A 13,574-nucleotide genomic window follows, 5' to 3' on the forward strand; every position below is an offset into this window, starting at 1 on the left:
TATATTCAACTGTATTTATTGAGTATCTATTAGGTGCCAAGCTGTTTCTCTAATCTTAATATCAGGAACGATGCCTCAGGGAGACCGTCTCAAAGTGCCGCCACGTAACAGGCCTGGGACCAATGAATGATCTATACATGTTGACTATGGAATATTAGAAATGGATGTTAGAACTTAGGTAAGATACTTAGCAAACCTCTACAGGTTACAAATGAGAACGGGAAGGCTTGGGAAGATTTTATGACCTTTTTGAGATCATGCAACCAAGTTTGGGCCCAGCCCAGACTTCAGCTTATGTCCTGCTACCCAGGACAGTGAACTTGTCACCACTTTAGCCTGCCTCTCAGGATGGTTCTGTGGAGTTTTGCTAACAAATGTGGAAATAACATATAGTCATTCCTTCAGATTGCCAGTCCAAATGACACCAATACAGATGGCACTTCAGTGGGAACATAGATAAAATTCAGCTCCGGGGAAACTGTACAGTGTACCTGGTTGAAAGAGATTTGTTTTGAAATGCAAGAGCTTTTACTTAAATCCTTAGTAATAGGCCCCCTGGCTTTATAAGTGACAGCAACATAGCTTTTCTCTCTGTAATGCCTGTACCTGTGCCCACATTCTCGTCCTATATCGCTCTTCTCTGATTTCTATCAGGCAAATCAGTATCTCACCCTTCACTGCCCCTCACCCCGACATGGTTCTAAGCTACTCCTATTTATGTATTATTAAGTTGTTTGGTCATATTCACCCTAATTTTTTCCCCACAAATAGGACAGGCAGAAAAAAAAAAAGAATCAGTGACTTGGTTCTTTTCTCTCACTTCCAGGTTTTTTATTTCTGATTTGCTTCACAGTCATTAGGATTTTCCACCTTTGTGGCTTTCAAATATTCTGTAATTCAAGGAACTTTTATTTTTTATGTTCTGACTTTCAGCCTGGCTTAAGATGAATAATCAACAGCTTGGTTCTTCTCTATTACTTTCAGGTTTTAACTTTTTCATTTGCCTCACTGTAATTAGGATTTTCCACTTCTGTGTCTTCCACACTTTTTGTAATTTAGGAAACTGGTTTTCTTGTTATTAGTCACTTTCAGACTGGCTTAAGAATTTCAAAATTTGGATCCTAAGTGACTAATGAACAGATGGCTTTAGGTAAAAGCCCAACTTATCTGTACTTTGCTTCACAATGGTAAAACATTAATTAAATAAAAATATGCTTTTATACAAACATACTTACTCAACCAAACTATTGACTCCTTAAGGACAAAGATCAGGTCTCTATTTCTGCTCTACCTTATATGTAATAGATTCAAAATAAATATTTGTGAATGAATGAATCAGTCAGCAAGTAGTCAAGTCACCTAGTTGGTTAGTATTTATGAGGTATAAATACTATCCATCAGATGATTTAACCTTTGCAATAAAATGGATGTACCTTGGGATTTGCTGCTACTGTAATTTTGTAGCACAATTCCTATAAGTTTATTTTCTGAACTTCAAGAAGCTAAAGGAAAAATATCAATTTAGTAGGCCTTTTTCTCATTTGTGAGACAGAAGATTATTTTCTTTTCACAAAGTTACTTGAAATGTTTTGTAGTTGCTTCCAGTTCTTCTACATCACTATTTCAGAGCCTTGGGCCTGGCTCTCTCAAAAAGAGAAGAAAGGAGGTATGGGGAAAATGGAGGGTTTTAAAGAAAATAGTTTCATATGTTCAAAAGATTCAGGAAGTAAATACTATATCAGTTGAATATTGACATCTAAATAATGTAAAGATACATTTTGTGTGTGTAAGGGAGAAGGGCTTTATGTCTGGTAGCTTTTTCATATCAGCAAATGAATGAATCAACATACCTGATTTAAAATATTAATTATAATCCATAAGACAAAATCAGTACTGTATATAAGTATGTATTTTCCCCAGTGTCATTCAAATCTACTTTATTTTTTTGTGAAACAACACACTATTGAAGAGTTAACGCTCTTGGTATGGAATGTTGTTGTTGTTTTAAAATGGCTCCATTTTCCTTACTTTTCAAATGAAGTTAACTGTTATAACATGGAGTCTGGGATAAATTGATCAGATATTGAAAAATCTATTTTTCATCATTTTAATGTAATATCTTCATGAGGATTTTTTTTTTTGCTGTTGTCTTGTTATTATTTTTCTACCTGAGCTTATCTCTTTTAAACTCCATGCTATAAGAATCAATGATGTCCATTGCCTAGAACAGTGTCTGTTACATAGTAGGTGCTCAAAATGTGTTACATGAATAAATGGAAGAGCACCTTTCACATAACCATGTTTAATATGACATTGCTCTTTATAGTTTTTTTCTCTCTCCCTTTTTTTCTGGAGTTTTTACACTTTTATGTGTGTGTGGAGTCTAAATCTTCTTAAATTCTCAAGTTTCAGTCACTTAACTGTTCTATCTTCCATCTACTTTCTTTTCTTAATTTCTGGCACCAATGTGAAAATCATGGTGCTTATGTGTTTGTAATGACAGAACTTCCTTTGTCATTTCTTTAGATTTATTTTAATCCTTAGTGACTCATATTTAGAAATAAACTGTGCAGCTGTGGTGGAGCTAAGCTGTTGCCAACAACTCAAGGGGCAAACAAGTGTTCTCTCACAATGGATGGGTGGTCCTCAGCCTTGAATTATTTGCTGTTCAGTTTTTTAATTTTATTTTGAAGTATAATTGCTTTACAATGTGGTGTTAGTTTTTGCTGTATGATGAAGTGGATCGGTTATATGTATATACATATCCCCTTCCTCTTGAGCCTCCCTCCCACCCTACCCTCCAATTCCACTCTTCCAGGTCATCACAGGGCTGTTCAGTTTTAACAATGGAATCGCATCATCAAACAGTGTCTTGAGCTTTTTCAGTTTAGTGGGACCATTAAAATCTGTTTCCTTATTTGACAGACCCTGCCCCAACAATTATTTCCACTTTGCCCTGAGGTCTTTAAGATCTCTCTTTCTACTGTGGTGACCAGCTGTCCTGATTTGCCTGATGCTGTCCTGGTTTCAGCATCAAAGGTTCCTGGTCCTTAGTTCCTGGCAGACCAGGATGGTTGATTATCCAACTTTCCGTCTGTGTTCAAACCACCACTATCCTAAAAAGAATGTATCTCTCTCTACCTTGTGATCATCTCTGTCCTGTCATGTTCTCCCTCTCAGGAAAAAAAAAAAAAAGTAGGCAAATAGTTGTCATTTGAAATACCTTCTCTTTCTTCTCTCACTTGCTCCTCAGCTGAACTATTTCCAAAGCTACTGCCTCCACTGAAATTGTTCTCACCAAGTCTCATGAACAGTTTTCAGTGCTGATCTTGCTTTACTTCTTTGTCATGATCGGACACTCTTGGCCACTTTATTCCTCTCAAACTCTTCACTGTCTTGAACAGCTTTACAGTCCTTCTTTCCCCCAAACTTTATGCCTATCCAATCCTTTTCAGCTTTTCATAGGATCCAATTTCTCTGTCTGCTCACTAAATTTTTATGTATGTTCTCCAGAATTTTCTTTTCAGTTCACTCCACTGAGTAATCTCATCCCCTGATGTAATTTTATTGCTTGCCTATAAGCATAATCTTAGACCCTTAGTGTATATTAACTTAGTGAGAGAATGACTCTTATATCTCATTTCTTCTCTCTAAACGTGGCATTCGAAACTTGTTTCCTGCTGGAATGAATGTTATATCTCCAAGCTGAGGGTATCACGTCCTCTTACTCTGTTGCCCAACAGACCCCCCTCATAGGAGTATTGGAGTTTTCATATTCATCTTTATTAATTTTTATCCTGAATGTGCACATAAGGTGTTCTAGACCAGAGGCCGATTTCCTTTAATCAACTTCCAGTAAATATCATCACTACCTTCTACCCTTTGTTCAAGCCTTACCGCTAATGAGACATAGTGAGATCTGATGAAAATTTTCCTGTGTGAGTGACTGACCCAGCAAAAAATGATTTTTCTCTGCTTATAAAGGAGAAGGAGGCAGTTGTCCCCTTCTCCCTCTGAAAGGGTCTCCTTGGAAACCTAATGGCTCTGAGTCCTAATTCCAGCTTCTCTGGGAGCCAGGTAGCCCCATGCATCTCAGATTCTACAACCTAGAAATGTCTCCAAAGTCTGGGCTTTATATTTTTGAAATGTAAATGCCCACAGAGATAGCCATTCCAGTCTTTCTGACACCTTGCGGCTTAACCTAGAGAACTACTCTGGGCTATAACCAATTGGCCCTCTTGGATTGGTAAAATTAATCAGACAAATGATTACAGATCTAATTCTCATGGTATGGGAAGGTGTTCATGTGGCTAGAACTTTTTATAGGTGTACTGAGAAATCCAGGAGAGTTTATTTCCTCATGTTTAGTTTAAGTGCACCCAGCATTCCCTCCTCTACCCAACCTAGAAACTAGGAGTTCACCCTTGCTCTTTTTCCTCTTCTTTAGCATCAATTTGGTCACCAAATTCCCACATCTCTACTCTCTTAAACATTTCCCTACTCTGTTTGTTTGTTTGTTTGTTTTCTTCCTGATACCATTTCCCTGGATCAGATCCTCATAAGCTTTCAGTGAATTCTTTCAATTGCCTCCTATTTTCTCTGACTCCATTTCTGTCCTTCTCAAATATGTACTCTGTACTAATGTCCAAAGAATTGATTTGAAATGCATATCTGCCCATGCCACTTCCTGCTTAAATCCCTTCAAAGGCTCCTGATTACCTACAAGACAACATCTAGACTTTGTATATGGTCGGAGGTTGAGGTTCAAACCCTGACTTAAAGGTCTAATTAGTTTGAGTTGAGAACAGTACCCTGGTTCATCTGTGGACATGTCTCCTTCTTGTACTTGATCTTCTACAAATGCTCACCTACTTGAGAGAACTGCACTGGCACACTGAGTTACCCTCTGTCTTCATACATGCATTTTCATCTTCTTTCCTCTTCCTCCAACCTACTTTTCCCTTGCTGACTCATGTTCCTGCTTTAGAATTCTTCGTGAATACTATCTTCTCCAGGAAGCCTTTCCCAATTTCCTTTCCCATATTGTGCAAGCCTATAGCACTTTCCACATTGTGTTGAAATTATTTATGTAATCAAATCTTCCCCTATTTACTATAAGTTCCTCCCTAGGAAGGGCTGTTTTGCATTCAACTCTGTATTTCTAGTCTCCAGTATAACCACTGACACATAGCAGTTCAATAAAGGGAGATATTATTATTTTTATCATTGGTAATGTCAGTATAACCTTCCTATTGTCAAGTCCAACTGGAGAGACAAAGTACAGTAATAATTATCTTGAATTTGGAAAAATTAGATATTTGATAAAAATGCAGGAATACAAGAACTATATGCACACAAAAACATGTCTGTGTGCACATTCACAAACAGATTACAAATGAAATATCAGAGAGAAAATTTACATGTAAGCAGGACAAATAACCCACCCACTCGGTATGATTTCAAGGGTGCAAGAATATCCAACTCTACACAAGTTGCATCCCTATCTACAGGCTGAATCCTACTATTCCACTTATAAAATTTCATTACTTTGGCTCAAAAACCTTGCCTCTCTCTGCTCAACTGTAAATAACATTGAAATATAGATCCTTTTGCAAAGTATCAGACTCAGGATTTCTTTAAATGGCAAACACCATTAGGCTTTTCTTTATAAATGTGTCACACAGTGTACTTGTAGAGTACTCTTAAAACATGATATACCTGAAATTTAAAGGAGATATTGCTAAGTTTTCTCTCAGAAACAAAACAGGGTTTAAATTCAATAGGCAACCTTTCTAAAAATAAGGTAGAATTGAAACAAGATATGAATAATTAAGTTCTAGATCAGAATGACTTGGAGAAGGAAATGGCACCCCACTCCGGTGTTCTTGCCTGGAAAATCCCATGGACGGAGGAGCCTGGTAGGCTACAGTCCCTGGGATCACGAAGAGTTGGACACGACTGAAGCAACTTAGCAGGAGCAGCAGCAGCAGATCAGGATGACTATTATTACTGTTGTTTTGACACTGATCTTTTAGCATTTATGTGATATTTAATATTTTCATTAACAATTTCCCTTCTGAGATTGCGGAATATGGGTCAATAGCTATCTTCAATGGTTTCAGAGTATCTGAATTTATCCTAGCCTCACAGGATGTCTCACAACCCTTAGCACTTGGTTAGGTATGAATTTTAGTGTTTTCGTTGTTTCTAGTGTATTTGTTTTCTCCCTTCTTTTGGTTCAGAAACTTCTTGAAGGCAGAAAATGTGCAATTTTGTTGTCTTTTAATACCCTGTATCAAAGAAGATTAAGTTAGAGATTTAAATTGATAGCTGATTTAGAATGACCTCAAGACATCTATTCTAGGCTCACTCTTTTAGAGAAGCTTGTTCCTACAAATCTACCTCCAGTGTACCTCAAAACATTTCTCCCATGTTCAAAGAAGTCACAGTAGAAAATGTAATGGGTATTTCTCAAAAGTGTTGAGGTTTCACTTAGTCTACTATTAATACATCTTTATGTTCATTGTCAGACATTTGGACAGAATTAGCTGATGTTTATGAATTAGGATTGGTTGTATACTTCAGTACAACCTAAGTTTTTTCCAAGTGGCCTTTTAGGTTTCCCATTATAATCTGTATATCTATTCTTTTGGGTATGCGTAAGTTTCATTAGCCCTGCTAGAGTTTTGCAATATATGTCTTAGAACTTTAGCTCCAGGTTTCAAGCTTGGCAGTCAAGTTACTTAAATAAATCACTCATATCTTAAAGGATGTTGACGTATCTTGAAAGCTCTGCTATGCTCTCCACAATACACAGTGTTTTCCTGCTTAACAGAAAGATCTATTGAGCCTTCTTTATCATTTTATGGCTATCAATTTATAAATAAAGGAGATAGAAATTGACCTGGGAATTTCATAACCAAATTCTGAGCACCCAGGATTAATTTGGAGAAGAATGCCACAAACCAAATCAGCATTTCTTTTCATCTCATTTCACAGGCCTTCAAGAGGGAATTGAAAACGAAAGAACCTGTAATCATGAGTACTCTTGAGACTGTACGAATATTTCTGACAGAGCAGCCTTTGGAAGGACTAGAGAAACTCTACCAGGAGCCCAGAGGTAATTGAATGTGGAACTGTAATAACATATTGATAGAAGGATCAGTGGTGACAGAGCATCCCATCCATTCTGGCTGCCAAGGTCTGGATAGGTCTCATATTTTCTGGGTTAAATAGAATCGATTCAAATTAAACCTTGATGCTGAAAAAGAAAAGGGACTCATAAAGCACCATGCATAAATCTGTTTGCACATTCATAAATAAACATTAAAAGAGATTAGCGATCACTTATTGAAACATTTAGTAAACAACAAACAAAAGAGATTATCTGTGAGGAAGTTTATTGTCACAAAGACTATAAGCTAATTTTCAATTTAAGAGCCTTCTTTCCTGCAGTAAATTCGAGCTGGTGGTGTGCATCCTAACATCTTGCTACTCAGTAGCATAAATGAATCTTGGATTATCTGGTTGATATAAAGTAGAACAGATTCACTCAGGAAGACACGACATCAGATGTGCTAAACTCCAAAGTAGAAAAGAACCATTAATCAGAAGGTTACCCTGTTGTGAAACTTTTCTCTTTCTTTTTGCCAGTATGACCTTTTCAGCAGGTTTTTTCTTTTTTTTTTTTTTTAACATAAAAACGAATGTGCCCNNTCTTGGGGGGAAACCATAGTTAAAATATAACTGATAATTGCTCAGGAAATAAAAGCACCAGATTTTTAATCCCTACAAACTTCATATTGTTTCCCTAAAATTGTTTTTTTTTTTTTTAATTAACTACCTCAAGTCATCCTGGTTATGCTACATCTAGGTCGTTAGGTCTGAGTCTGTTTCATTCTTTATGTCCTTATTCACTTTGCTCATCCAAAGTGATCATGTCCAAATATGAACATGTATAAGAATTGCCCTGAAAATGGAAAGCAAGGAAGACAATTAAAAAAAAAAACCCAGCATAATGCTTTGCCCTTGGGCTGCCACAATAAAAATTGATGCTGGAATGCAATGCAGTTGAATCTCTATTAAAAAGAATACATATTTCAGTGGCATACTTTACTGTCAAGAATGTCTCTACCAGAGGTAAAAGTGATCCTAATGGCAGAGGGAAGTCTCCTTCAGTCTGCAGACTAGCCCCTGTGTCTCAGCTCAACACAGTCCCTTCATATTTGGCAGAACTTACGGAAAGCGTGGTATGACTCGGTTTTGTTGGAGATCAATGGGATAGCTAGTGGTGTTAGTAATGAGAATTCACATCAGCAGTCTCTTGCCAAAGCAAAGAAGTATGTCATGCCCAAAGTCCAAGGGTAAAAGGAGGTTGGGCAACTGGATGAAGTTAGTCTATGTAGCTGTTGTTGGGTCGCTCAGTCATGTCTGTCTCTTTGTGACCCCCATGGACTGCAGCATGCCAGGCTTCCCTGTCTTTCACCAGCTCCCAGAGTTTGCTCAAACTTCTGTCCATTGAGTCGGTGATGCCTTCCAACCATCTCATCTTCTGTTGCCCCCTTCTCCTCCTGCCTTCAATCTTTACCAGTATTGAGGTCTTTTCCAATGAGTTGGCTCTTCACATCAGGTCGCCAAAGTCTATGTGAAAGTGAAAGTCACTCAGTCGTGTCCAACTCTTTGCGACCACATGGATTATACAGTCCATGGAATTCTCCAGGCCGGAATACTGGAGTTGGTAGCCTTTCCCTTCTCCAGGGGATCTTCCCAACCCAGGTCTCTTGCATTGCAGGTAGATTCTTTAGTAGCTGAGCCACAAGGGAAGCCCAAGAATATTGGAGTGGGTAGCCTATCCTTTCTTCAGCAGATCTTCCCAACCCAGGAATCGAACCGGGGTCTGTTGCATTGCAGGAGGATTGTTTACCAACTGAGCTATTAGGGAAGCCCTATCTAGTGTTTTTTGGTGTTTTTTTTTTTTGGAAGAAATAGAATGGTGGCTTTTATTCTCAGGTAGTGGAGAGGGGAACACAGTATGCTCCTGCCTCAAGAACTGTGTCCCTAAGGCAGGTGTTCACAGTCAGGAGCAGTCAGGAGCAGTCAGGATTCAGTGATGAGGAAACAAAGGTGATAGGATCTTGATTTCTTCCTCTTACATCATTTCAAAGACAGTCATAAACTGGCATCAGTAACCGAGTAACTGCATCTGGCAGTCTGGTGGCTCTGAGGCCTTCCTTCTGACATGTAACTACAAGATGAAGGCTGTTGTAAAGGTAAACATCATATAGAGGATATATTTAACATAGAGTCAAGTGAAGTGTAGCTCCTGCAGAGTTAGGGGGCAGAAAGGCAAACTTAGTTACAGACATTCAGAATCAGGAGCAGTTACAGTAAAATAAACTAGGAATGTTCAGGCCTGCTCACTGTTCATATTCTTTGCTCTCAGAGAAGTGAAAAAGAAAAACTCATTCCTCTTTTTTCCTTTTCACTCCAACAATTCCCCCGTCAGTTTATTATTCACTCCTAACAATGGAGGCAGAGAAGGCAATGGGAACCCACTCCAGTACTCCTGCCTGGGAAAATCCCATCGGCGGAGGAGCCTGGCAGGCCGCAGTCCATGGGGTCGCTAAGAGTAGGACATGACCGAGTGACTTCCCTTTCACTTTTCACTTTCATGCCTTGGAGAAGAAAATGGCAACCCACTCCAGTGTTCTTGCTTGGAGAAACCCAGGGACAGGGAAGCCTCGTGGGCTGCTGTCTATGGGGTCAGACTTGGACACGACTGAAGCAACTTAGCAGTAGCAGCGGCAGCAACAATGAAGGAAGGGAAATACGTCATTCTCGTCTGGCTGAGGACAAAGTTCAGTTTTGCTCCGTTTGAAAATCACCAGCTGTTCAGCCCAGGGACCATCTGTCTCTTACTTCAAATTTTCCTCGAGACATGAACCCCAAGAAATCTTTACTGGGGTGATAAGGGACAGATGGTCAGTCTTCTGTAACTTCTTTAATGCTGACACAGGACTCATAGACCCTACCTAGTTGGGGTCATGGAGCTCTCACCCTGTTCTATTAAGGGGCCCCAGGGTGACTTTTGTGGTTATTCCCGCTGGATCTCTTTGGAGGAGTGGCTGTAATCTCTTTGGGGGCATGGGTTTTCTTTGCACATCATCTTTATCTTGATGTGAATCTCTGTCATCTGATAAAGGTCTTGTCCAGGTTGGAGATAGTCCTTTGAATTATGTCTTTTTCAGTATGTATAATCCTCTGGTTGCAGGTCACAAGGCATCTTAGGTAACTGGGGCCTATAATCCTGCATTCTCAGTTTCCTCTAGGTTCACCTTGGGGAGTGGTTGGAGTGGCTATAGTCGAATGAAGGCCAGGTGGCAGGCATTCCCCTTTCTCAGGGCCTGCTGACTCACACTGAAGGGCTGCAATCGCTTATTCCATGTCTCAGGTCTTTCCTTCTTGGTCATGAATGACCATTATCCCCCTGGAATTTAGCCCCCAGCTCCTGCTTTGGAGTCATTTATAAATGATTCACCGCTACCTCCTCCTTCTCCCACCTACCACAACTACTGCTCTCTACTCTCTACCCCACCCAGCTTCGTGTCAGAGGCGCCATCAGGCACTGCCAACTTTGCACACTGGGCCGGATTTGCCGCCGCCCGCAGAGCCCCTCTAGTGTATTTTTAATTAAAGACAACCTCTGCAGAGAAGGTGAGAATTTGCTACTTAGTGGTACTTGTTAGGATGGGTCCAACCACATTCCCCCCAGGTATTTTAAGAGGCTCCAGGCCTTTCTACTTCTGGGCAAAGCAGGATATGGTCCTTGGCTCTTTAGGTTCCAGTGGTGGCTATTCACTCCCATCAGGATGGTAAACCCATCCGGAAATGCAGAAGCTGCAAAACACAGCTGGACTGTACCTACCCCTAACTCTGGGTAACTGGGCTCCACAAGCCCTTCCCTAAGCCACATGTTGGAGCCTCAGCATCAGGACCAAAGACCTGGATCTGGAGGCCGTGATTTCCATTTCCCTCCCCCCGCCAGCTACTAAACCAGCATGAAGGGTCCTGGGGCTTGTGCTAACAGTCTTTTCAGGCTCTTTCTTAGGGCTTTTGGTTCACAAACAGTTTGTTCAGTAAGGTTTCATTGTAGAGAGAAAGACAGCTAGCCCCTACTTTGCTTCTTAAATAGTATTTTTGATGAAAATTTCTCTACCTAGTGTATGTAGCCCTAGAATGATATTTCATTGTCAGATCATTCTATTCTTGAATTCCTGGTGAGACAGGACCTCTATGAAGCAGTAGGTTAAGATTTCAGGAATAGTGTTTAAAATCATTAAGAAGGGAAGTGTTTCATTCTCAGGAGTATCATTAATATATAAAGAGAACAGTATGTGTGTGTGTGTATATATATGTAACTGTGATATTTATATCATGTTATAATTTATAAACTCTTAAATGGAATTATAATTAATTATATAAAATAAATTATATAAGAAATTATATAATTTCTGTAATATAATTAAATAGAATTATAAATTCTAATTCTAGCATTTCAGTTTCCTCTCCTTGCCTGCTTATGCATTTCATCTGTCACCTTTCTTGGATGATCTTGACGTCCGCCATTAAGCCCTCTACTTTCTCTCCATCTACAAGCCTCATCTTGCTTCACTTCCCTCCAAATCCCCTTTAGTTGCATTTTGCAGTCACATTCCTGCTAAAATTTAAACTCTCATATCCCTAAGCATTTGTGCTGCAACCATCTGACAAAACCCCAAACCTGGATCAATTGTTTCTTCCACATTTGCCTGGAATGCTGTTGGAGAAAGAGAAAACTAGGCAGATGGGTTGCGCTAAAAAGTTGTTGTCTTCTGCCTCAAGCGAGCCCTCAACACTGTCTGGCAACCTCCCTACATGTCTTTGTTCACCTCCCTCTCATATTCTCTCGCACAACTAATTCCAATGTTTCCACGTACCCTTCACTCATGTTTTCATTCAATGAATGTTCATTGCACACTGTATATACCAGGTCAGTTGCTTCCTACTTCACAGAAGAAATAGAGGTCCCCAAAGTCAAAGTACCTCAACTTTCCTTTTCCATCACTCCAAATTGACCTTCTATGCCTTCCAGAATAGTCCATAACAATTAAGTCATTAAAAAAATTGCTCCCTCAAAAATGTTCTCTAGTTAGAAGACAATGCCTTTGTTTTGTTGCAAAGTGGTTGTCGACTGAGCTGCTAAATCTATATTTGAACAAATCTTTACGTAAGGATAAGCAAAGTTCTGACAAGCAATTAAATGTCATAAAAAAGAAAAATCTTGGCATATCAAACTTATATATCATTCTAAATCAGTATGTTTATATCTATAATCAGGCAGCATTTAATGAAGTGAAAATTATGCCTGCATGAAACTAGACACAATAAAATTAGACTTGGTTTGCTCTTTCATGGCAAGCATATTCCAGATGTTTAAATGTTTCAAAGAAAACCCAGAATATAATGGCTTCCTTGAATGTTTTCTCAGTTACTGCTTCCAAACTAGAATAAGATCTAATGAAATTCTGGTGGTAGTTAAATAGCACATCATATTGTTCAGGGTAGACTGTACTTTTTTGGGTGTTTTGTGTTTAGTGTTTAATAATGTAAACATTAATGTCTGTGTATATTAATAATGTCAGCAATATTTAAAGTGCTAATATTTGAAATACAATCAAATTCTGTTATTTAAATGAATTGTACCTGTATTCACTCTTTAAAAAAAAAAAAACAATTTATTTATTTGGCAGTGCCGAGTCTTAGTTGGGTCATGTGGGATCTTTTGTTGCAGCGTGTGAACTCTCAAGTTATGGCCCAGGGCATGCAGGCTCATTAGTTGTGGTGCACGGGCTTAGGGATAGAACCTGTGTCCCCCGCATTGCATGGTGGAGTCTTAACCACTGGGCCATCAGGGAAGTCCTCTGTGTTCACTCTATGCATAACATGTCCTGTGACTCAGTGTTTCAGGGGCCATGCTTCTTGTTATGTACATGTCTAGGCATTGACAGCTAACATCAGTGAGCCGTCCTCAGGTGGTATGGAGCTGCCACTAGAAGCCAGGTCACATGTTAAGGTGAAGACTGACTTCGACACTCTCATGCCTTCTTTTTCTCATCTTCTTTTCTACCATCATCTGTCTCCTTTCCTCCATTGTCATGTGCTCAGCACCCTCACCATGACTTCTAGCTGGCTAAAGTTCATCATTCTGATCAAGCCTACCATGATTATCTTCCCAAAGTGAACCTTTGCACCAAATTACCTCTTTAGCAACAAACGTCCCCCTAATCAAAGCTTCCATTTATCTTAACAAAGACTTAGGCATTCATATTAAACAGAACATATGGCTTTTTCCCTTTAATAATAATAGTAGTAGCAGTAGCAGTGGTAGTAAAGTCATAGTAGTCAACATTTAAAATAGATGCTCTCTATTCCAATTCAGTTAGGACCTGGAGTTCAACAGTTAATTGAAAAAGTCAGTAGAAATTTTATTTTGTGTGAAATAGTCACTAATATTTGAATGCTGTGTGAAGGATTTT

General features: G+C 39.2%; 1 protein-coding gene across 1 annotated transcript in view; it reads left to right on the plus strand.

Moving 5' to 3' along the window:
• Positions 1–13,574, plus strand: part of DMD (dystrophin) — a gene marked incomplete in the record, with an annotated part of 2,117,027 nt that overhangs the window by 1,701,993 nt on the left and 401,460 nt on the right. The window contains 1 exon segment of the mRNA XM_018043695.1: positions 7,000–7,120. Coding sequence (XP_017899184.1) covers positions 7,000–7,120 — 121 coding nt within the window.

Source organism: Capra hircus, assembly GCF_001704415.2.
Source record: "Capra hircus breed San Clemente chromosome X unlocalized genomic scaffold, ASM170441v1, whole genome shotgun sequence".
NCBI lineage: Eukaryota > Metazoa > Chordata > Mammalia > Artiodactyla > Bovidae > Capra > Capra hircus.